The sequence below is a fragment of the Lissotriton helveticus genome, chromosome 7, assembly GCF_964261635.1.
Source record: "Lissotriton helveticus chromosome 7, aLisHel1.1, whole genome shotgun sequence".
Taxonomy (NCBI): Eukaryota; Metazoa; Chordata; class Amphibia; order Caudata; family Salamandridae; genus Lissotriton; species Lissotriton helveticus.
In genome coordinates this window covers 600592868-600615540 of record NC_136068.1, presented here as the reverse complement: position 1 = coordinate 600615540, position 22673 = coordinate 600592868, and the positions used below count along the sequence as shown (strand labels likewise).

Genomic DNA, 22673 nt, shown 5'->3' with positions numbered 1-22673 from the left:
CAAACCTGCATGGCGCAGGACTGGTAATGTTTGAGTGGGAATGTGATGCCTCCGACTAAACTGTGTGTGTTTCGTTTTATAAACCAGTCCAAGGTGGCTAATCTCCTGGTCACTCACAGGGACACAAAAGATCACCCAAAAGACTATTCTTCTGAAGTGGACCTGCTGGAGAGAACATACACTTACTGCTAAGATGTTATCCAGAACAAGCACTCTCCTGCGGAGGCGAGAAAGCTAGAGTCCGCACTAAGGGCGAAGAACATTGCCGAATTGTTAACTGAAAGGAAGTAGTACCATTTACTAGCTTAGGCAGCCTTGAGAAGACCAAATACTCTCCCCTCCTGTGGTGATACAAGCCAGAGACACCCACTGGATCGCTGTGAAGTTTGGATGCTATGACTTATGCCTGGCTGCACAAGGCAACGGAGTCTCGGCCAGCTCTTTTGGCCTGAATGAAGGCAAGAGGCAACAGGGAGCTGGGAGGCGTGCTGTGCAACTGGAGCGGGAAGAAGCCGCTTATGAATACTGAGCAAGTACTTTCATTGACTGCTCATGCTGAATAGAGTAGCCATGTGGAATGGAACTGTTACATTAAAATTTTGTAACTTTATCTATCAGTCCCAAATGTAGTCATGTTGGCCTTATTTTAATCATAAAATACTTTCTGATTTTACTAATTTGGTCTGTGAGCTTTTACTGAGAGGCTCTCTTGATTCAGGTGTGCTGTTTTGACTGATATTCCTTAACACATTTTCTGACGTAGACATCCATCTCAATTTTTCACTGAGGGTCAGCCCAACCTGTCTAATCGTCTTTGCCAGACTAAGAGACAGCTTTGCACTGTGATGATCGAATTTGCCCGACTGAGTAATCTGGTTCCAACAATGTGTTTTGTGGGGCAAGACTAGCGGTGTTAATTAATGGGCTCACAATTGATGGCTACCTCATTCCACAGTTTTGTTAAAAAAATACCAGAAAAGAAAGGAAGTCCTTATGTTAGTTTGAGAAGTGATTGGATTGTTTTCTTATGTTTCCAGATTCTTCATGTCACAGATTATTTTAAAGTAATCCTTGATAGACTTGGCTGGCCCACTGTTGCTTTGTAGTAGTTTCTACTGTGAATCTGCTAATGAATTGTGTCTGCCTCAGGGTAGCATTCTCCCATTCACGTTCAAGGTTTCAGGGTAGGCAGTAACAAGTAGGGGTGGGCGGAGTTTGCGTAATCGTGTTACGCAAATCTCCGCAAAACGGTAAAAAATCTCAGCGAACACGTGGAATTGCTTGTTCGCAGTGCTTTTTTAGTGTTCACAATCGCTGTTTGCTTGCTCGGGGGGAAATATCTCGCGAACATGCTTTTGAGAACGCGAACAAGCAAAAAATTTCACGAAGTCGTGGAACGCAGAATTTTGGGCAATTTCGCATTCTGCACGGAACGCGAAATTACCCAAATTCCTAAAATTCCACTAACGGAATTCACCTCCCAGGCCTAGTAACAAGTCATACCACTTGTTGAAGGCTTGCCTTTTCTATCTCTATTTTGCTGAGGTCTGTAGTTCTTCTGAAGGAGGGCCTCACACAAGACTACAGCTGCTGCTGGATCTACAAGTTCTTTACTGTGTTTGACAGGGGTACAAGTGCTTTGCAAGACATTATGGCAAGGCTCTGTCTTTTTACAGCTACTGCTGCCTGTGTGTAGTGAAGGAGCATACATGATATTTTGAGGATCTGGAATGATACTGGGATGTTTGAGACTGTTTAAACACATTTACGCTTTCCATGATGTGTGTCGGATTGAACATATGACCATACCCTGAGAGCGTCTCTTTTGTCAGGTCAGTAGCACTCCAGCCCAGTCACGGACTTCATGAATTCTGATGCTAGTCTGTCTCCAGGGGTAATACACACACTGACAGCCGTCTTGAAAAAAAGAAAACTGGGCCACTGACATCAAGATTTGCGATCCTTCTCTGCAGGTGAAAAGCCATTTCAATTAATTCTTCCATTGTTTTGTCACAGCATGCTTTATGGCGCCCCACTGCTTTCACAAATGATAAAGCTGCAATGAGCCATCACATATTCCAATTATTTGTATGTAGAGCTGCGACTCAGTGCATCAAAGGTCATCCGGATAAACCAGCTCCTCTCTAATCCCTCTCAGTACTTACCCAATTTGGAAAATTATTAAATGATTTAATAGCATGGATGAAAGTAAGTCAGAGGGAAACGGAATGAAGCCCACTGAATAGCGTTATAGCCAGTTTCCAATGTGCAGTGGCAGCGCAAGTGACTGTGGTAGGGTAGTTGTTACAATGATCTCTTTTCTTCATTTCTTGGCCAGAGGGCTTGTCAAAAAGAAGAGGCCACTGAGGGACACATTGAAAACATCTGATTCCGCCCAACAAACGGTAAGGAAGGACACCCAAAACTGCCGTACCATTACAGGTGACTGGAGTAGCATAGCTGTAACAATCCCGCCTGCAGAACATGTGAACGTGGAGCGGGCTGGTGCCTAGTCCTGCAAGCTAACAGTTAGAGCTGCTCTTCCACTGACTGGGAATCGCAGTCTTTGAATCACTTAACGTGTGTCATAATAGGTAGTGCATGAATGACCAAGCATTGGGCATCAGAGAGGGGAACAATTCACTAAGTGTATGAAGATAACACGTGTTAGCAAGGTCCTGTATGAGATGTGCAGGAATTGTGTATCATTTCCTAGACTAAACATAAGAGGCTGGTGTTGGGTAAACTGGGCCTCAACACAGAAGAGGTCTGCTTTCTGCTATGTCCTAGTTCCCCATCCTTTTGAGTATGGGAACCTTTTTACATGTATGGAAAAGGGAGAGCTGCGAGATATGAGAATTATTAGCAGGAGCGCATGAGCATATATTACATAAAATGGTTTCCTTTTACTACAACATCTGGTACAGATTTACATGCTGAGCATGCTGCTACCATCTTGTGGTTGGCACATACAAATACTGCAGCATTCTTTAAAAGTCATTCTGAGGGTGTTGAGTCGACCTAAAGGGTGCCTCAGACACAAACAATTCCAATGACAGCTTCTCAGATGAACACCATCTGTACTTACTTGCCTTTGTGCAAAATCAGCTAAACAGTTGGTGACCCATGCCACTTCTGCTTCTACAACTGAGTAGAATGTGGTGTGAGCACCCTGATATTTTTTCGATTTCCCATCCCCTCAAAGATTCATCCTGTTAATTTTTTTTAAGCTGGGGTTCTCTAACCCCTGAGACCTCAAAAACTACAATTCAAAGTGTTGCCAAGCTCTTGACTCCATGTTTTAAGAAGGCACTCCAACTCTATACCTGCATTTGCCTCAAGTCTCCCTACAAACCCCCCTCCACCACCACAGCTTGGTTATGGGGTGCACTGGGTGGTAGTCTGAGTAGAGCCCGTATATGCAGGAACACTGGCATTATGCAGCAGTGGCATTTACAAGTAAATATGGGTTTCCCGAACGTTTAAAATATTCCACAGTCTGCTGCAGAATTTGCAATAAAGTTTTCAGCTCAAATTGATCCAGAGTCACTGAAGAAAGGAATGTGCATAGTGGCAGGGACTTAGAAAAAGTTAACACAAAATGTTAAACTAATACTAATTAGGTGAAACTGTTGGCCAGATAGCATCAAGGTCCCCAGTCAAAGGGCTAGAAAGGGCTTTTGTCAGCATCCTGCAAAAAATCCATTCACAGTTAAAAGTAATTCTAAAAGGTGGAAATAATCATTTCTTCTTGGTCATGAAAGTTGTTTTGTTTCATTATGCGTGCAAATTTATGTTTCAGCAGAGACTATTTTCAGAGCAGCAGTTGTTTCAAGGGGAGAATCGGGCACATAAGAAAACTACTAAACAGTGAACTTCTCTTCTGAAGGTCTGATGTCTTGATTCTTACAGTGTCTCCCAGTGAGACACTTACTGTTTATACATGTAACGTACAATACTGTTCTACAGGGCTCTTTCTTCATGAAAAGTGGTGCTTCTAAAAGACCAAGAATGGACAGAAAACCTCAAACTCAAGACTATTTCTAAAATATAATTGGGATTTGAAAAATGTAAAAAGGACCACTTTTTCTAACAAGAAGGGGGTGCAAGTAGACTTGGTTAGAGGTGTATGGGTTGACAATGCTTGGTGACCAGTACACAGCAACTAACCCTATGCATAATTATAATTTGAACAGAATGCTACCACTGTCTTTTAAGGTTCGGTACAAAGCACAAACCATTAGAAATGCTCCTAAAGAGTTTCTGTATACAGTTAATAATGTCACGCGTAATTGTTATTAATATATGGGTCCCTTGAATGGTAGTCGTAAAAGGAATGCAGACTATACAACACAGATGTAGCATTAGTTCACACTTTAGTACACAAAACGTGCCCATTTTAGCAAGTAGCACCTTCTTGCGATTATCTACTGGCTCACCCGGCTGCATACAGGCACACACTATTAAAAGAGGTTATCCTTTAGACTGTTTAAATAAAAATCAATAACTAAAAGCATTAAAAAAAACACAGCTGAAGATTACTCTTAGTGGATTTCATTGTTTTTACTGTTACCCTGTGTTAAAGAAAAAACTCTAGGCATTTTTCATAACTTTGACTTTTTCTTCTAAATGCGAAAGAAGATGGTCTAGTTTGACCTTTTGAGGTTTTTGACAGCCATTGCCCTTATCAAACTTTTTTTATTTTTTTCATTCAGGAAAATCGATGAGGCCAACACTGGCAGTTTTGCAGAGCCATGGCTGCCCTGTTGAACTTTATGTGGGTCGTGATGATAAGATGACCGTTTTAGATGGGCCTTACAGCTAACTTTCCGATGAGAGTGTGTGGGAACTGCTAAAAGAGGAAGTCAAGCTCCATCAAGTAACGCCAGATAGGAGTTTTGCTAAACTCCATAAGGGAGGCTTTCATTCTAAAAGTGCATGTAGCATCGTATCCTGGTGTTTATCCTTGGAAGGAATTTGCAGGTGTAGAACATTTTCTCTTTCTCAAGGAAATGACGAAATGAGTTTCTCACTGTGTCATTCGTTTGCGTTGTTTTGGATGGCATGCCGTCATGACAAAGTTCTGGTTCAATCCTACACCTATTTTTGGTCTCCTTTCCAAGACTGCTATTCAGCAGCGAGGCCTTTGCTGGGCAGATGAGCTGCTCATCATCTTATTCTGCAGCGACGCAACACTTGTGAGTCACTGAAAATATCAGTGTTGACTTCAGCGCCAACCACAGCTCAAAGATGATGGAATCATTATTCAGAGATATGCATTTGATTGGTTTGGCACCAATGCCATTGGTACAGAGGAAATATGTTTTGTAAAAGCCACATATAATACAGGAGAATGCATTTCATCCTAGACAGACAAAGCTGTGGATTTTTACGAGGACCCAAGCACCATGGAGAATCTGGATTTTGAAAAGAGGAAGGATTTGAAGGTGCAACCACAGATTTTGAGTTTCCCTCAATTCAATTTTCTCTCCACCCTTCTTGTTAGAAGAACAAATTTAACTTCTCGTTCATTAAAGTCAAGTTCATAAATTGGCGGTCTGATGCGCTAGGGATTCTTGGAACAGCAAAAGGGACTATGGACATCGTTTCAAACCATTTGAGGTCATGCATATTCGCTTCAGTTAGGCATTGCCTGTTTTGTCAGGAGAAATAACAGAGTACTTGATCTGGAGCCTCGTTTTAGCTAAAGAAACTGGGGTGTGGGCCGTGGTCAAGCAGCAACCTCGATCCTGGTCAGGGTAAGGCACAAGCAAACCCAAACCTGTGCTCATCCCCTGGACTGGGTCAAAGTCCAGGCCGACAGCAATCGAGTGCAGGTCAGATGCAGTCCCAGATTAGTCCAGCTGAAGGTTTACCTCTCAGGTTTTGTGCCAACAGTCCAATTCGCAGTGGAGAGGGTTGCGGGGATCAAGGTCAGCATCGTGGGCAGTAGTCAGCGTGGTGAAGAGAGAAGGTTGGGTGTTGCGGACCGGTGAGCTGGAGATTCATGTTGGCAGTCTTCCCGCGGGCTGTTGATGCTGTTGTGCGAAGAGTCCGGCTGGCGATAAGGAATGTTGTTTGTATTGTCTTTTATGACACTACATGTATCTATGCCTAGTTGTTGAGATCCATGGAGATGTTTTAAGATTGTTAAATAGGCAGAGAAGGAATTCAAACCTTGAGTTTGTACCATCCGCTTTTGTTTATGATTGTTATCTGTAATGTATAGTTTGGATGATTATGTTTTGACTTCGATTATGTATTCTTTACTTCACAGCCCTGATGATGTCCCAGATGGGGATGAAACGCGTTGGCTGTTAAAAGTATTAACTATTGTTTCAAGTTGGCTGCCACTGATAACTTGATTGAATAAAGAGGAAAAAAGGATCAGACGACTGGAGGACATTCTTTTAGACATTTTTGGGGATTTTCAAACGTGATAAAATTAATCTGTTGTAACACTTATATGCTCCTTCTGGATCAATGAGAGTAGAGTTTATGTTGGATTGTCACACAAACCGGCTTATTTTCTATGCATGCAATATTTATAGATGTTAGAGCTGTTCTCAGATTTGATCTTGGCATAACAAACTACCTTAAAAAGTCGAGTTCTTCATAAACTATAGTCAAATTAGTAGTGGAATGTCTACTTACAAATAGTTAATTTCCAGAAAGACATCCGCATCTTATTCAGCTCAAGATGCATTATATATAACTTCTAATCCTCCATTCCAAAATCAATAATTACGGGCTCCTCAACCAAACTCCAAAGAATCTGTTAAGCTGTGGGAGGGACATTCTAGAAAGGTATCCCTTCAGAATGTTTGACAGTATGGTTGTTTACAGTCGATGGGCGACCCGTGAGTTCCTTCTGCTATGATCTGTGCTCTAGCCGCAGAGCAAGATTTGGAACTCCTCTTCAGCAGTACACCAATGATTACGTGCACATACAGAGTTACTCTCTGAAGACAAGCTGAAATCTTGCTCTTTGCTGATAAGTGATAAACAGTGCATCTGCCTTAATAGCTTGAAAGTAGTACTGCTTCTGGGACTCAAGGCTTCTACAAACTACTATATGTGGCCAGTACCACGTGTTCCTTTATGAGTTTTCTGGCAGTTTGTCAGTTGGCCCCCAGAGATGATGTTCCATGCTTTTGTCACATACCTGTTAAAGGAAACTTCCAAAGGTTCCCGATACAATGTTAGTAAAAAACAGGCTAGGTGTTGGCCACACGTGGTGTGAAAAGCCTGATTGGCTGCTGCTAGTCTCTTTTTTTGGGAAGGGAGAGAGATTATGTGTATGCTGCAACATGTTCTAGGTTGTCTCCCTTCTCCCAATACTGACCAGCAAGGCACACTATCATAATTGCCTTTGCACATGCTTTGAGAAATAGGAGTATGGACCTTCCTGGAATATAGAGACCTGAGGCAATTTGCAATTTGGAGCCTTCAGTGAGAGTTTCTCTATCCCCCATTAGCTATCACAGCAAGGAGCAGAAGGAAGCCAATATTTAAAATAATGAGTAATCCTTTGTGTTCTGCAACAGAAGTTGTATAGTAACTCTGGCCTGTGTGCAGGTGTCCGTCTCCTCTAATTCGACAGTGGGTGGCAAGACCAGCCCACCGGTGGTCTTTCCTTTCATATTGTAGGTCTCTGAGATCTCTGGTTGAGTGGCAAAATGGATAGATTCTCAGATAAGCCAGATGTACACTGGATTGGATTCAGAGAAAATTAGTCAGCCTGTTGATGGCTTCAATGCAAACATCAAGATGACTCCAGAAATTTGATGTTGGGGTTTCAAGATTGAAATAGCTTTGTAGATAGAGGGAAACATTTCTAAAGAGCCTCTGCCTGGGTTCTTAGCTTAGGTAATCGTGGTAGAGACTTTCAAGCTCCTGCGAGGGGACAGATGAAAGAGAGCTCTTTGTTAATGTGAGAAAAGATTGCTCTCCAAACCAGAGTAACATTTTCCATCTTGGAACCTGGAAACGTGGAGAACTAGAAGAGGCACTGCCACAAAAAGAATGCACTGAAAGATTCTAATAGAACTAAGTGACTGAGCCCAGTAAGTCCCAAAATTTCTCCAACACATAGGTTGTACTCATCCTGTTACCCTTGTATCAGGTAGGTCCCAAGTCTCCAGCCACTTAGCCCCAAAAGTAAGACAATAGTTACTTACCTGTAACAAACCGTTTGCACCTTAACATTATTTTAGAATCAAATGTTCTGCAAAAGTACACAGTCTAACGCTATGTGCTAACATTTTCTTCAAATAAATAGCTTTTTTTTCTTGGGGTTGATCATGGGTGGAGTCAGTACGATGGCAACGGTAAGCAATAATACCATAGTAAGTACCACCAGCCTTAGATTTGTTTTTCCTGCAAAACTAGGCGTTAAATCGTATGTTTTGTGCTTTATTTGTATGCACTTCTTTTACTGTAAATACCCTATCTAATAAAAACACCTATAGCTTATACTTTGCTATACTGTAGCCATCCGGTTATTACGAAGCTATGGATAAAATCAGAGAACTTTGCCACTAAGAGGTTAAGTAGAGTAATCTTAGGGAATTGGTTCTAGAAAGCACACCTGCTCCAAGAGTTAAACCGAAATAGCTATGGGATCTTCATGGGGGTGTGCCATTGATCAATGCCTTCTAGCAGCAGCCAGATAAGAATGATCCAGGGGAGCACTAGCACTGGACGCTGTGAAACCAAGGGGTGATGCTTGTTAACCGTAGATGTGGCCATGTTCCACAACATATTACACTGCTGTACCACAACACTCAAGCAGAAAAAGACCTAGTTCATCTCACCTCAGGCGCGCAGGTCTAGGGGCACTGGTCCTCCTTTCGGCATCTAAGGTTAGGAGGAAAGAGGAAAAACACCATCAGTTTACAAGCTGTGAACTAATAACAAATATTTTACTACACACAATAGTATGTCAGTCTTGTGCATTTTTAGCATATTTAAATTAGGAAACTAGGGGCAGGCAAAGTTTCAAATGTTGCTTCTAAAGGTAGGTGTAACTATCAAACTTCAAACAGCTTATGAAGTTGAGAGCATGATAGTGGAATGAGTGAGTTCCTGTAATTTATTGTGGGCAAATGGCCCATTTCACACATCAACATGCATAACCGAGGTGTCACAGTCACGGCTCATTTAATACACAGTTAATCTGCAATTCCATTCAGAAGCTCAAATCAATAACATTGCACACAGACAGGATTGGTGAATTAATCCTTCAGAAAGTGTAGCGAGTGTAATATACCCCTTTATATTCCACAGCAGGGTAGATTTTGTTCCGTAACGCAACCAAAATATGCACAACATGGAGCATTCTTGTGCCCAAAATGGAAAGAACTTGTGTTTTGGTTACTTGCATCTGTCAACAGCTATTCCAAATGACTTCCCAGAAGCTTGTTAGAAAACTGCCACCAAATGGGTCTATTGTCATTGCTTGTCTTTGTTCATGGGTCTAGTGTAATTACTTAAATTTGTTAAGTGTTTAACACAATGCAAAATATACTTATGAATAACTGGAGATTAGTAATTTTCATTAGAAAATAGGTTTCTTTCTAGGGTACAGTATGATGATAAAGATCTCTGCTCATACCAACTGCCAACCTAGGAAGAAGGAAACATGAATAACTGAACTGTAAATGAGGCAGTGTCTTTGAAGAGTCAGTCACTGTATAAGGTATGCTAAAATTGTGCGACTTTTGGTCAGACAATCAGTGAGAGAGCTATGAATATTGAGGTACAAGAGGTAAAAAAATGCAGAATACTGATCCCATTATCAAGGGATGCCTTGAGGTCCCTCATAATGAAAGTTAATTTAATAGCGTATTCAGATGAATTTTTGAATGTAATATAGGAGATATATATACATATAAACACACACAATTACATTCATAGTTTCATCTGAATATCTTTATATATCTATTCAAACAGTTCCACCTGCAAGCTCTGAACTCAGGACGGGTGCTTGTGGGTTGCGAGGGTAGGGTCTCTCCTGTTACACAATAACTACTGAAATGCAAAGCACTCACAGGTTATCATTGCCTTATTCTATGCTACGCAGTGCTAATCAAATAATACTGAGTCTCTGATTGGTTAAAAACACCACATGCCTATCCTCATTGGTTGGTTCTTGGTCAATGGGGGAGACTGCAAAGTTCGTTCAGATTTTTCATTCGTCCGAATGCCTTGCTGACAATGCATTTGTTATATGCAATCATGTGTTAGCCCAAATGCCACCTCTTTCCCAAATGGGCTTAACAATTGCAGTGCCTCATGGACATTGTAGGCCACAATGTTAATTGTACAGTCCAAAGCAGTCCCAAAATAGGCTATTGCTTCTCCCTTCCTGAGGAGCAATCCAAGACTCCTTGTCTCTGTATACCCTTTCCCACAGCCGCAAGATATTACACCAGGAAGTCCCTGCAGGCATCAGTCGAATGGCTAGACGTACATGAATTTGAATAATCCTTGACCTTCATTGGTCGACAGGAAAGTACCTCAGCAGCAGTTCAGAAGCATGGCAATTAGATCCCTTCGAACAGTCCCACCTGCAACCTCCAAAGTCAGGATGGGTGCTTCCGTGTTGCGAGTGTAGAGTCTCGCCTGTTATACAACAACTACTGAAATGCGGAGCACTCACGGGTTATCAGGTAATTTATTTAGCTACAGGAGACGTGTTTCGGCATCAGTGCCTTATTCCATCCTGTGTAGTGCTGATCAAATATTACAGAGTCTCTGATTGGTTAAAAACACCACATGCCTATCCTCATTAATTGGTTATTGACCAATGGGAGAGACTGCAAAGTTAGTTCCGAATTTTCATTGACAGTTGCCCTGCTGACACTGCAGTTGTAATACGTGATTATGTGTTAGCCCAAATGGCACCCCTTTCCCGAATGGGCTTATCAATCGTAGTGCCTCATGAACACTGTAGGCCACGATGTTAATTTCAGAGTCCAAAGCAGTCCCAAAATAGGCTATCGCATCTCCCTACTTGAGGTACAATCCAAGACTCCATGTCCCTTCACCACAACTGCTGGATATCACACCAGGATGTCTCCATAGGCATCAGTCAAATGGTTAAACGTCCATGAATTTGAATAGTTCACGACCTTCATTGGTCGGTGGGAAAGTTCCTCAGCAGCGCTTCAGAAGAATGTCAATTAGATCAATTCGAACCGTCCCACCTGCAACCTCCAAACTCAGGACGGGTGCTTCCGTGTTGTGAGTGTACGGTCTCGCCTGTTACACAGCAACTACTGAAATGCAGAGCACTCACAGGTTATCAGGTAATTTATTTAGCTGCAGCGGACGCGTTTTATATATATATATATATATATATATATATAAAGAAAGAGATATGAAGTATAAGTGAGGGTGTTACATAATGAAGACTACAATTTATTTGACTAAGTAAACAGCAAGATCTTGATTTCAGTATTTGAAGACAACGAAAAATACATGAGTCACAGTTTAACTCATAATAAGAGTAAATCAAATATTATGAAAATATATTTGAAATTGCACTTCTAGGTTTCCGTAAATATAGGAATAGTTTAAGGATCAGGGGGCCCCAAAGACGCTTTCCGGCATTGTTTCCATGTTAGACAGATCGGCATGGAAACCAAGTCAAAAACCGCCAATGTAATCTCAAGGGCAGAAAGGTCAGCCCTTGAGATTACTTGCAGCATTCCAACTGGGAGACAGGCTCTGTGAGCCTGTCGGAAGCCATCCAGAATGACCAGTCGGATTCCTTACAGACAGCCTACATCCTAATAAGGTGGTCAGAAAGGAATCCGACCGCCCATTACGATCCAGCCGTCGAGGGTTGGAGTCTTTTACGGCTCCATTGTAATCGTCCCCCAAGTATGTGAATAACAGTATACTTACCTTCTATAATGCTCTTTCTGGTGGGCCATCCAACCACAAATCCCAGCTCAAGTGAATACTCCCCAGGCGTCAACCTGGATCAGGAAACTTTAAAGGAGAAATACTGTGTGCAAGTAAGTGGTTTTGTGTGTCTCTGCACAAATGTTAGGTTCTTGAAGTGACAAGAAGAGCCAGATATAAACACCACCCATGCACACAGACATAAGTTGCTTTCTTAGACTGCATGTGTCCTCAGAAGCAGACATGACCAGTGTGCAGTTCTCTACATTCGGACCTTTTCATAACAAAAAGAGATCCCAGTCCACAGAACAGGAAGGAGGGAGGGTCAGTGAGGAATCTGAGGCTAGATTCAGCATCCACCAGAAAGAGCGTTACTGCAGGTAAGTACCTTTCTCTTCCGATGGATACTTCTAACTGCAAAAACTCCCCCTTGTGAATAGATACCCTAGCAGTCACACCCAGGTGGTGGGTCTACGAACTGGCCGAGTCCAAAAAGTCGAGCTGTACCGAGCAGGCAAAAGGCCCTTATTGACGGACTGGACTGTCGAGGCAGCAGTGTTTAATGAACATATTTACCAATAAGTTGGCAGGGTATGACCAGACGTGGGTCCCTCGCTCACTTCCCACTGGATTCAAGCTAGCCTGGCTGATGAAGGGTGTTACCCAGAAACCGGTCCCAGGATGCTTGTTTCAGTTCAGGGAAGACCTAGCTTGGTAGTTCGGGATAGACTGTTCCCATGAGGCACAGGGTCAAGACTGATATGCATATAGCTGGGTCTGAACTGAGGTGGCAAAGTGAGCTAAAGAATGATGGATTCAACCCAGGTCTGTGACTGGGGGCGATTGTCTCAAATGTTTCAGTGCTCCGTCCATCATCTTCTTGTGTTTGCTTTGTCATATGTCCAGGACAGGTAGTCTGCATGCCAGCGCAGTGGTAACAGCTTTAGCTCTGGTGCCATAAGCCGTAAGCCCTCTGGCAGCTGATTCTTCACTAGCGAGGAGCAGATCTCTATGCAGAGGACCATCCACTGGGACATGATCCAGTCTTCCACTGCCTGGCCCATCTTTATTTTGGAGAAGTTATTTGTTCACACAATGTTCTTTGATGTGATCAGTAAAAATGTTTAGTGCTCTCTTGGGTGCAAACGAGGTGGGGCAAAGAAAGTCAGAAGGATGATAGCCTGTCCAACATTAAATGGAGTACTCTTGGTATAAAGGAAGCTCAGGTCCTCCACACCAACTTATCGGGAAAAGATTTTGTATACGGTTGGTTAACAAAAAAACCTGCAGCTCCCTCACACATCTCACCACTGTTATAGCAATGAGAAAGACAGTTTTCAATGTCAAAAGTCTAAGAGAACAACTGTGCTGTGGCTCAAAAGGCGTTCACATAACAAAAAGAGTACTAAAATCAAGGCACGCTGTAATAACAAAGGGTTTTGGCAGATACAAATGTTGCAAATATTTCAAATATCTCATCACAACAGGTGATTTAAATAAAGAGGGGCTGATCCAGCAACCGAACAAAAAGCCGAAAGAGACAACAAATAGCCTTTAACATTTTCCAAACCAAGTACTTGCTGGGCCAGTGACAACACAAACAGCAAAATATCAGGCAACTTTGGTTGTAGTGGGTCAATGTGTTGGGTGATGCACCAAACCACAAATGTATCCCAATGACTGTTGCACATTGACATCAGGAAGAAGGTTGAAGGAGGTCAACTGTAGTCGCTCAATCTCCAAGCATAAAGATGCAAATTGTGTGGGCACGGGTGCAGAACCCTGCCCTGCTGGTGAGCAAAAGATCTTCCCAAAGCAGCTGCTTAATCAAAGGATAGATACTCAGGCCCAGGAGTACTGGGTACGACAACCTCCTGGCCCAATGCAGCCCCAATTAGGAGCTGCTTTCCAATTATGGAGGACGCCCTGTGCTGTCTCTGGTTGCAGATGCCGTTCGTAATCCACTAAGCATCAGCAGCTGAGTTTAGCGACCCCACCAGGTGGCTTACCACAAGAGAATTTCCTTGGTGGTCCAGCCACTTCCAGAGACATAGAGCCTCCTAACAAAGGGATCAAGACTCCCCCAACCCTGCTTGTAGCAATGCCACCTGGTGATTGTTTTGTCCATGAGCACTTGCACCAGCCGTCCACTGACGGTGGGCAGGAAGGCCTTCAGCATCAACCGAACAACCCCAATTCCAACAAATTGATGTGGAGACGAGTGGTGGGGGAGGCAGTTTTATTGGTGGGAAGACCCTAAGAATACCTTTAAGAAACTCTTTGATAATCCTTCTTGCCCATAAAGATGGTAACCTAGATAATCTATTAAAGCGTGATATTGCCGTTAAGTGCACTTTCACTGTAGTGAACCGACCTGTCTTAGCTAAATATACCAGGTAAGGTAGAATATGCTCTGGTGGTGCTATTAGAGGGTGAATCTTCGATTTCTGCCACCATAAACAGAAAGGTTTCTATGTAAGTTGATAAGTTTTATTAGAAGAATTAGCTCTGGCAAGAATTTCTTTACAATCTTGCGGGATGATCAAGCATGCAAACTCATTGTGCTTGGTAGCCACATGCTGACAAGCTTCAGAATCCAGATGAAGTATTTGGATGTGGTTCATAGTCAACAATTCAGTAAAAGGTTTCAGCTGAATGTGATGTTTCTCCGACAAAAGAAGTAGTTTGGAAAACCAAAAATGTGCAGATTTTATGGAATCGTAAATAGGTCTAAAATTGCCTTGCACCATTGAGCAAAGATACTTTCCAGAGTTTCTTTGCTGGTTTCCCATTCGTGGCAGCTGTTTTCCTTTCTGCTTAACATATACGTTAGAAAACTGCATGTTCTTGGACCATGTTCCCCTTTGAGTTTTATTTGGTATTGAAGCGACAATTTCCAAATACTTTGGTTTTCATGAAACATTGCTTGAAATTTTGTACCACCATATTTGATGATGAAGTGAATTGTGGTGGTATTGTCCAAGTGGATTAATACTGACGATTCCTTTATTTTTGGAAGTAAAGATTGACGACCCAAACCTAGAGCCATGAGTTCAAACAGATTTATGTGACGTTTTAGGTGGTGCAGAACCCACTTCAGGTCTTGTAAGTGGGCTCCCCATCCTTTTAAGGAAGCATCTGTTGTGATCACAAAATCAGATTGTTTAGGTAGGAAGTGTAATCCTATCAAGAAATTTGTCTCTCAAATCCACAAAGTCTGAGCCGCCTTAATGCTTGGAGTGATTTGGACTATACCGTCAAAAGAGTTCTGAGTTTGTATCCATTGTTTGACCAGCTCTGCCTACGGACGTCTCATTCAAAGGCAGAAAAATGGGCCCAAGGGAATGCAAGACATCATCCCTAAAAAGGACTTGAACAGGCGAACTGAAACCGACTTCCTTTTCACTAATTTCTGTGCTAGAAGTCTGAGCCTGGTTCTCCTTTCTATTAATAAATATGCCTGGTTGTGTACAGTGTCTAAAATAGCCCCTAAGAATCTTGTAGTACTTGATGGTCGGAGTGATGACTTTTGTGAATTGAGATTAAGACTCATTTTTGTGACTAGACCCAGACCTGCCCTGGGTTCTTTTAATCAACCATTCGTCGAAGTACAAGGACACCTGATGACCTTTCGGTCTTACATAAACAGCTGCCGGAGCTAGACATTAACAACCCCTTCGCTGCGGCACAAATTTTGCTGCGGGAGGGGGGGGTAAGCGCAGCGTCGCTGTGCTTGTGACGGCACCACGCAGTCATGAGTCATGGGCGGAGCGGCAGCCGCATGACGGAACCACGCCGTCATGTGCACGCAAAGGGTTAAGTAAAAATGCGGGGACTGATTGAAGTCCAAAAGGGAGAACTTTGAATTGATAGTGAGTGTCAGCCGCCTCGAATCTTTTGCGGTGCTCTGGGTGAATTGCAATATGAAAGTAGGCATCCTGGAGATCTAATGTCATATAGTCTCTATGGTTGAGAAGCTAGAGGATGCCTTGAAGAGTAACCATACAAAATGATGGTCTTCTTAGGTATTTGTTCATACTTTGCAAATCCAAAATGGGTTTCCATTCCCCTGTCATTTTATTGATTAAAAAAGAACTGTGAATAGAAACCCATTCTCATCTCTGATTGAGGGGTACTTTTTCTATGGCTCCTATGTTGAACATGGTTAGGATTTCAAATTGAAGGATTATGTGGTGATGTTTTTTGTGGAGGAGTATAAGGTGGTTTTTGGTTGGATTCCAAAGCATGAGTGTAGGTAATTAGGTCCAGAATCCAACAATCAGTTGTTACCGATATCCATTGTTTTAAATAATATGTGATTTAACCTCTGAGTGGCCTTGGGGAGTGTGGAAGGGTAACAGGCACCTCCAGATCGTCAATGTCTTTGTCCAGTGTTCCTTCCTTGGGAACCTTGGTTCTTTCTTGGTGCTTGTTTGGTACAGGCTGGTGGTTGCCGACATTACAGTTGAAAGGGCTGATATTGTTGGTATTGATAGCGTTGATATCCTCCTCAGTGAGAGAGCAGCTCTTTGTCTCTTGCTCCTTGAACTGGCCATGGGTACGCTCAGAAGTGGGAACCTTGCTCGCTGTGCTACTGGAATCAAGTTAGCCTGGCTGATGAGGAGTGACATGCCGAAACCTGTCCCAGGTTGCTTGTTTCTGGTCCAGGGAGGATCTGGCCTGGCAGTTTGGGCTGGACTGTTCCAATGAGTAGCAGGGTCTAGACTGATTTGCATTTGGCTGGGTCCGAACTGGGGTGGCTCAGTGAGCAAAAGAATGATGGATTAAATCCAGATCTCATGACTGGGGGTGAGTAGTTGAAAAGTTTTTCGTAATTTTCGGCGTTCACAAAGGACTACGAGGACGTCAAAGAACCGAGGCAGCCGTATCAGGAAAGGAGAGCGCCTTCAACTTCACGGAAAGAAAACAAGGAAGCACAAGCATCAACAAAAGCACAAATACTGGAAGGACTGATTCCACAGGTCCTCTGCATACCAGAAAATACCTTCCAGAATAGAATAACTGGACGAACAGTACCCCTAAAAGTCTGGCAGGAAGTAGTGGGGTGGGTGCACCGCAGTGTCAACTGGGTATAAAAGGCGTCCTATCAGAAATAATATACAGCTCTGAAGAAGACCTTTATGACATGGAGTGTCTGGTCCCACCTACATAAGGTCGAAACGCGTCGGCATTGAATAGATAGTGGCTCGGAGCAAGCTAGGATAAGGAGATACTGATCCCGTTCGAGCAGTCAAGTAGAAATCCTCATGTTGCCGCATAACATCTTGTGTAAATAACCTCTGACTCTATACAGGACCTTGAAATTAGGACATACTGAGGACCTAGGCATATTTGGTCCCAGTATATATTATTTTTGTTGTTTTCAAATAACATAGGACTATAAAAGTGAATCGACAAATTAGTTTGTGCGACAACAAAAAAAAACATGTTAGTGAAACAGCTGTTTAGTGAGTCTTGTCAAATATTGTGAAAAAATGTTTGTCTAATTATTTTCGGGTGTGTTTAAATGTCATATTCATGTAAATTTTTTACATTTAAGTGTTTTTGTATATAAATGTTTCCATGTGTTAACATGATAAAAGGAGACATGTAAATATATCTGATGTAGGAAACGTCAAACACAACGAAAAAAACGTTTGACGTAAATAACAAAAATAGTTTATTGCCCCAAGTCAATAAAAAGGACTTTTGGAGTGAAAAAGAAACAGTGTGATCTATGGTACTTAGAGGTATTTATGTTTATAAATGTATTAGTTGAAAAGTTTCAGCACTCCATCCATCATCTTGTTGTGTTTTCTATGTTCACCCTAAGTGGCCAAGGGTATGCCCAGACGTGGGTCCTTTCTCGCTGTGCCACTGGATTCAAGCTAGCCTGGCTGATATGGGGTGATACCCTGAAACCAGTCCCAGGATGGTTGCTTCTGGTCCAGGGAGGCCCTGGCCTGGCTGTTCGGGCTGGACTGTTCCAATGAGGAGCAGGGTCAATACTGATTTGCATATGGCTGGGTCCAAACTGGAGTGGCATAGTGAGCAAAAGTACAATGGATTAAACCCAGATCTCTTGCCGGGTGGGGGTGAGTGGTTGCAAGGTTTCAGCACTCCGGCCATCATCTTGTTGAGTTTACCTTGAAAGTGCATTCACCTAATTTGAAAGTACCTAGTGACCTTGTATGTCTATTTTGATTGACTGTAAGGCATTGTTATAAGAAGGGTCTTTTAACCATCCCTGTCTGTGAAGAAAAGCTGTTTCCACCAACTGACGGAAACCTGTAGAATCAATATTCATCGCACAGCCAATCACCTCCGATGATGTTTTTTGACCTTCTTGTAGGATCTTTTTCTGCATCCGCAGGTAGATGATTGATGCACGTAGCAATGTCTGACCACATTTGCCAGTCATAGCAACTGAGGATTGCCGAGGAATTGGCCGCCCTAATTGTAGTCACTGACATAGTAGGAAAACGCTCTTGGTTAACCGCATGCGCGCTAGCGGTTTTCCCGCTGCGCTTTGAAAAAAGCCGCGTTACATGACGAGCTCTGCTCGTCATCAGCGTGCGAGCAGCGCAACTCATGACGAGCTGAGCTCGTCATGAGCGTCGAAGTGGTTAAACTCTTACACTCTCTAACAGGTGGCGTAAAGGTGGGTAAGAAAAGATTCTTTGAACAGTGTAGAGATAGTGGAGTTATTAGGCGGTCTGGTTCTGGGTGAATGATCAAACAAGCTGGTGAATTTTCTGGTCCTTTATATTTCCTACCTAATCACAGCAAGACAGCAGAGACGGTTGCTGGATTCTTCACGACTTAACGCCTTTGTTCTCAAATGAAATCCATAGTAGAGATTGCTTACACTAATTTCCTAGAAGGCTCTCTAAAATCATACAAAAACAAGCTGATTGTTTTATAGGCATTGGCAATTTAAATAGGTTTGCTGCACTTTCCATTAGATTGTGAAATCCTCCAATGTCGCCAGGAGAATCTACTGGTTGTGTAATAGGTGGTGATATAGCTGGAATTAGATAGTCATCCCATTCATTAGGTACACCCTGAACGTCCGGCTCTTCACCTCTTTCTCGTTCTTCATTGGAGGACATACTATCATCCAATGGTGGAACTGCAAGGTTTGATCTTGATGTCCTCTTTGGTGTATGCTCCGCTGGTAAACTAATGGGCATTTGCGGAGTAGGTGGTTAGGAACAAGGAAATTGCAGATACCTCAGTGGCTCTGTTGGTGATGCAGACTTTGTAAGTTCTGGAAACCTTTTATAATATTCTTCTAAAAAGCTCCTAAAATCATGAATCAAAGCATGTGGCACATGCATGATTTTTTCTTGAGGATGAGGAGGACTATAGAGTTGTATTGGTCCAAATATGCAATGGGTGCTACAGCATATTGTTGTGTTTTAAAAGAATAATATTCTTCCTCAAAATATTCTTCATCTTCCTCTTCTTGATATTTTACATTTAGTTCAGATGGACTATGGGCAGTTCCAAAAGGTACGTCATCCTTATCTGAAGGTTTTTCATCTAATAAACGACTTGGTGGAAGTGGGGATACCATACTGGGGGAGGTATGCTCCATCATTACTTAAACTGGTTCTGAATTATTTTATCCCTCGTCTACGGTGTTGTTGATGTAATTGATGATGTAATCAGTGGTTTTGCTGTCGGCTGTGTTAATGTTACCATCGTCGATGGAGTTGTCGACAGTTTCTTCGTCAATTATGTTTCTTCGTCAATCCTGCCATAGTGGATGTAGCAGAAGTGTCATAGATATTGCTGTCCATGATGAGGATGATGGCATCGTTTTGTGTTATCAGAGGGACCGATTTTCTGTTGACTGCACAGAGGAGGGCTTTTTAAATTGTTAAGCTAACTTGGGAGATGATGTTGCAGGCTCAAATTTTGATTTTCCAGAGGAAACATTCTCTTTTTGGTTTCTGCAATTGCTGAGCAGATGGACAATGCTCTATGGATGACCTAGGATGGGTCTTTTTAAAGCCATTTTAAGAGGTTCCTGAGGTATTTGATCTTTGACCTCTCCCTCATCATATTTAATTTTGAGGAAACCTCACTGTCCTGCCTAGAGACTGGGGTGTCCTCTGCTTTAAGCTTCAGAAAACATATAAGAAGTCTCCTCTCCATGAACTTCAAGGTTTTAGAAGAAAAAATAAGACACATCTTGCATTCTTTTACCTTATGGGAGGAGTGAAGGCCGTGGATACATTCTTTGAGAGGATCTTCTGAGTGGAGCCTCTTCCTACCACATGTTCCACAAGATCTGTACGGTCCTTTTTTAGCCGACTCTGGCATGTCAGATCTCTTCAGTAGATGCTATGTTTGAAGTTACAGAATAAGTAAATATATAAATTACAAAAGAACACTCTTTGAAGTAGTTCAATTTAAATAAACTGAGCAGAGCTCAGGGAAACTCCCATCACATGACTTGTGGAAGAAAATGTGAGGGAAGTGAGCTTCTGATGGGGGTGTTCTGCAGGGTGATGAAACCTGATTGGCTGGAGTTTGTTTCTTTTTAAAGGATGTATAGGATACCAAAAAGAAGGTTTTCTAGTCCTTTTGTAAGCTATGTTTAATAGTGTATCGCTTTTTAGTTGACTGTGGGACTCCCACTTGACGAGAAGTGAATGAGTCAAGCATGTGATTCTATGAAACATCCAATACTGGAGAAATTCAACTTCACTTTGGCAAGATAAAGAAGAATTGTCCTAAGCTCTGCTTATGGCTCAAGTTTAATCGTTACCAGATACACAAGAGACAATAGGAGTACTGTCACCGAAGTCAGTGTTTGAGATAGGGTGAAGGTGAGTGTAGTGTACTTGAAATTAATAGTACTGTTGACGGGTGTCAGTCGCAAAGAATAGATTGACTGCACAGCACTTATCGATGCAATTGGTCTCGATGTCAATGGCATGGCCTTTGTTAATGGAATGGTCTTCATCGATCATGTAGTCTTTGTCAATGAGGCCTTCGTCAAAAATTTGCCTTTTGTTCTCATCGGTGACCGTGTCTTTCATGGTAACAAAACACCAAGGTCTCAACCTCCCAGAAACACAGGGAGCAGAATGAGCTTACCTTTTGCAGCTAGTGTGAGAAGAGGTCTTAGGGAGACACTGGATCCAAAAGAAACAAGTTCTGAAGAAATATAGGAGAGGCATACATGTTGTCTGTGGATGTGTGACAGAAAATCTGACAGTTGGTGCCTCTGAGGAAGTTGGAGCTCTCAGCCTCTACAACTCACTGGGCAGAGTTACGGTCACATATTGAAGGGAATTTGCTACAAGTAATCTATGTCTGCTTTCACTGCTACTTGCTATATTGGTATATTTAAGTGACTGAATTTGATGGGTTACAGTATGAATTCAGGTATAATTAAAGCATGACAATTCATAAATGATACAATATCTAATAAACACTGAATGAAGTTACTTACCTGCAGACATATTTTCTGACTGGTCGAGCATGCTCAACAACCTTCCTTCACTCCGTCCAACCTCCTGCCAAGACAAACAAATACCGCGATAGTGTCAAAAGTACATGTTGGGTGACCTTCGATCCATTTTACCATTGAGAACAGCTAGATAAACATTTTGCAGTCCAGTGACCAAGTAAACCCCCACTGTAACAGACAGATATTTATTTCAGTGGAGTTCTTTCTCTGGTCCGCTCAATGCCCATCTTGCACCCCTCCGCTCACTCTGCCAAGCACAGTCTGGTACAATATTACTGTAGATTGTGGCCCTTCATCTCCAGATAACTCACCTTTGTGCAGCGCAGCCTACGACTTCCCTGCGTTTCAAGGACTGCAGTTTGCAAACAACTGTCAACATGCTCCTGGTACAGCTGTAGTGGCACAAGCTCCTTGCACAGGTAGCACTTCTCACACTTGCCCAGGCCTGGAAAGTGGAGGACAGGAGAGTTCGCTGCTAAGGGTTTGCTCCTACATGATATAAGAAAAATGTCAAGAATAACTTTAAAATAGTACCAAAAACAAGAGAAGTTTTTAATGGTAGCAGCTTTGCACTTTGTGGTCTCACACTCTAGAGTTGCAATGCTACCTTTCATGCATAAAAACTCAAAACCTTTCTACTATCTCACATCAAGAGCGGATATGGGTCACTCAGTTTTATTCCACTCTGCTGCTGGATCGGTTTATAGCTGAGACTGGCATACAGCTATGTGCCCAATTGCCTACACACACTTTAAAGCAGACTTCACAGAAAGCAGGGTAATGCACGTGCATAAACAAAACAATACAAAGAAGGACAGAAAATCCTGCGAGCACAAGAAATGAATGGTAAAAATGTCAGTGGTTTGGGTGCACCCATACCCCAGGAGAAACATGCCAGACACCCCAACCCCAGGAGAGGAAAAATGTAAGGCGCTTGACTCACAGTGAATATGTCATTTACTTGTGCTGGCCATTGATGACCCTCTAACAAGGATGAGGGCACAGTCAAATGCCTCTAACTTGCACTTCATGTGGTAATGGACGTACAAACAGAAATAGATGCCAGGAAGGTGAGTAAGAAAGAGAGAAGCAAAGCTAGAAAAAGCGAGAGAGAGAGAGAGAGAGAGAGAAAGATTGAGAGAGAAAAAAGAAAGAAAGAAAGAAAGAAAGAAAGAAAGAAAGAAAGAAAGAAAGAAAGAAAGAAAGAAAGAAAGAAAGAAAGAAAGAAAGAAAGAAAGAAAGAAAGAAAGAAAGAAAGAAAGAAAGAAAGAGA

At 42.4% G+C, this 22673-nt stretch overlaps 1 protein-coding gene and 1 long non-coding RNA gene across 7 annotated transcripts in view; one reads left to right on the top strand and one right to left on the bottom strand.

Moving 5' to 3' along the window:
* Positions 1-22673, bottom strand: part of UIMC1 (ubiquitin interaction motif containing 1) — a 310878-nt gene that overhangs the window by 22109 nt on the left and 266096 nt on the right. For 4 of the 6 annotated variants that reach the window (XM_078652794.1, XM_078652796.1, XM_078652795.1 and 1 more), the window contains 3 exons: positions 21712-21889; positions 21383-21446; positions 8817-8859 (listed from right to left, as the gene is read on the bottom strand). In XM_078652794.1, the coding sequence (XP_078508920.1) occupies positions 8817-8859; positions 21383-21446; positions 21712-21889 (285 nt within the window). Of the gene's footprint in view, positions 1-8816; positions 8860-21382; positions 21447-21711; positions 21890-22673 lie in introns of those variants that run through there. The other 2 variants (XM_078652798.1, XM_078652799.1) reach the window with 2 other exon arrangements.
* On the top strand, positions 1928-4915 carry LOC144768823 (uncharacterized). Its single transcript, XR_013598635.1, has 3 exons — positions 1928-1973; positions 2339-2405; positions 4716-4915. It is a non-coding gene; the product is annotated as an uncharacterized LOC144768823 (long non-coding RNA).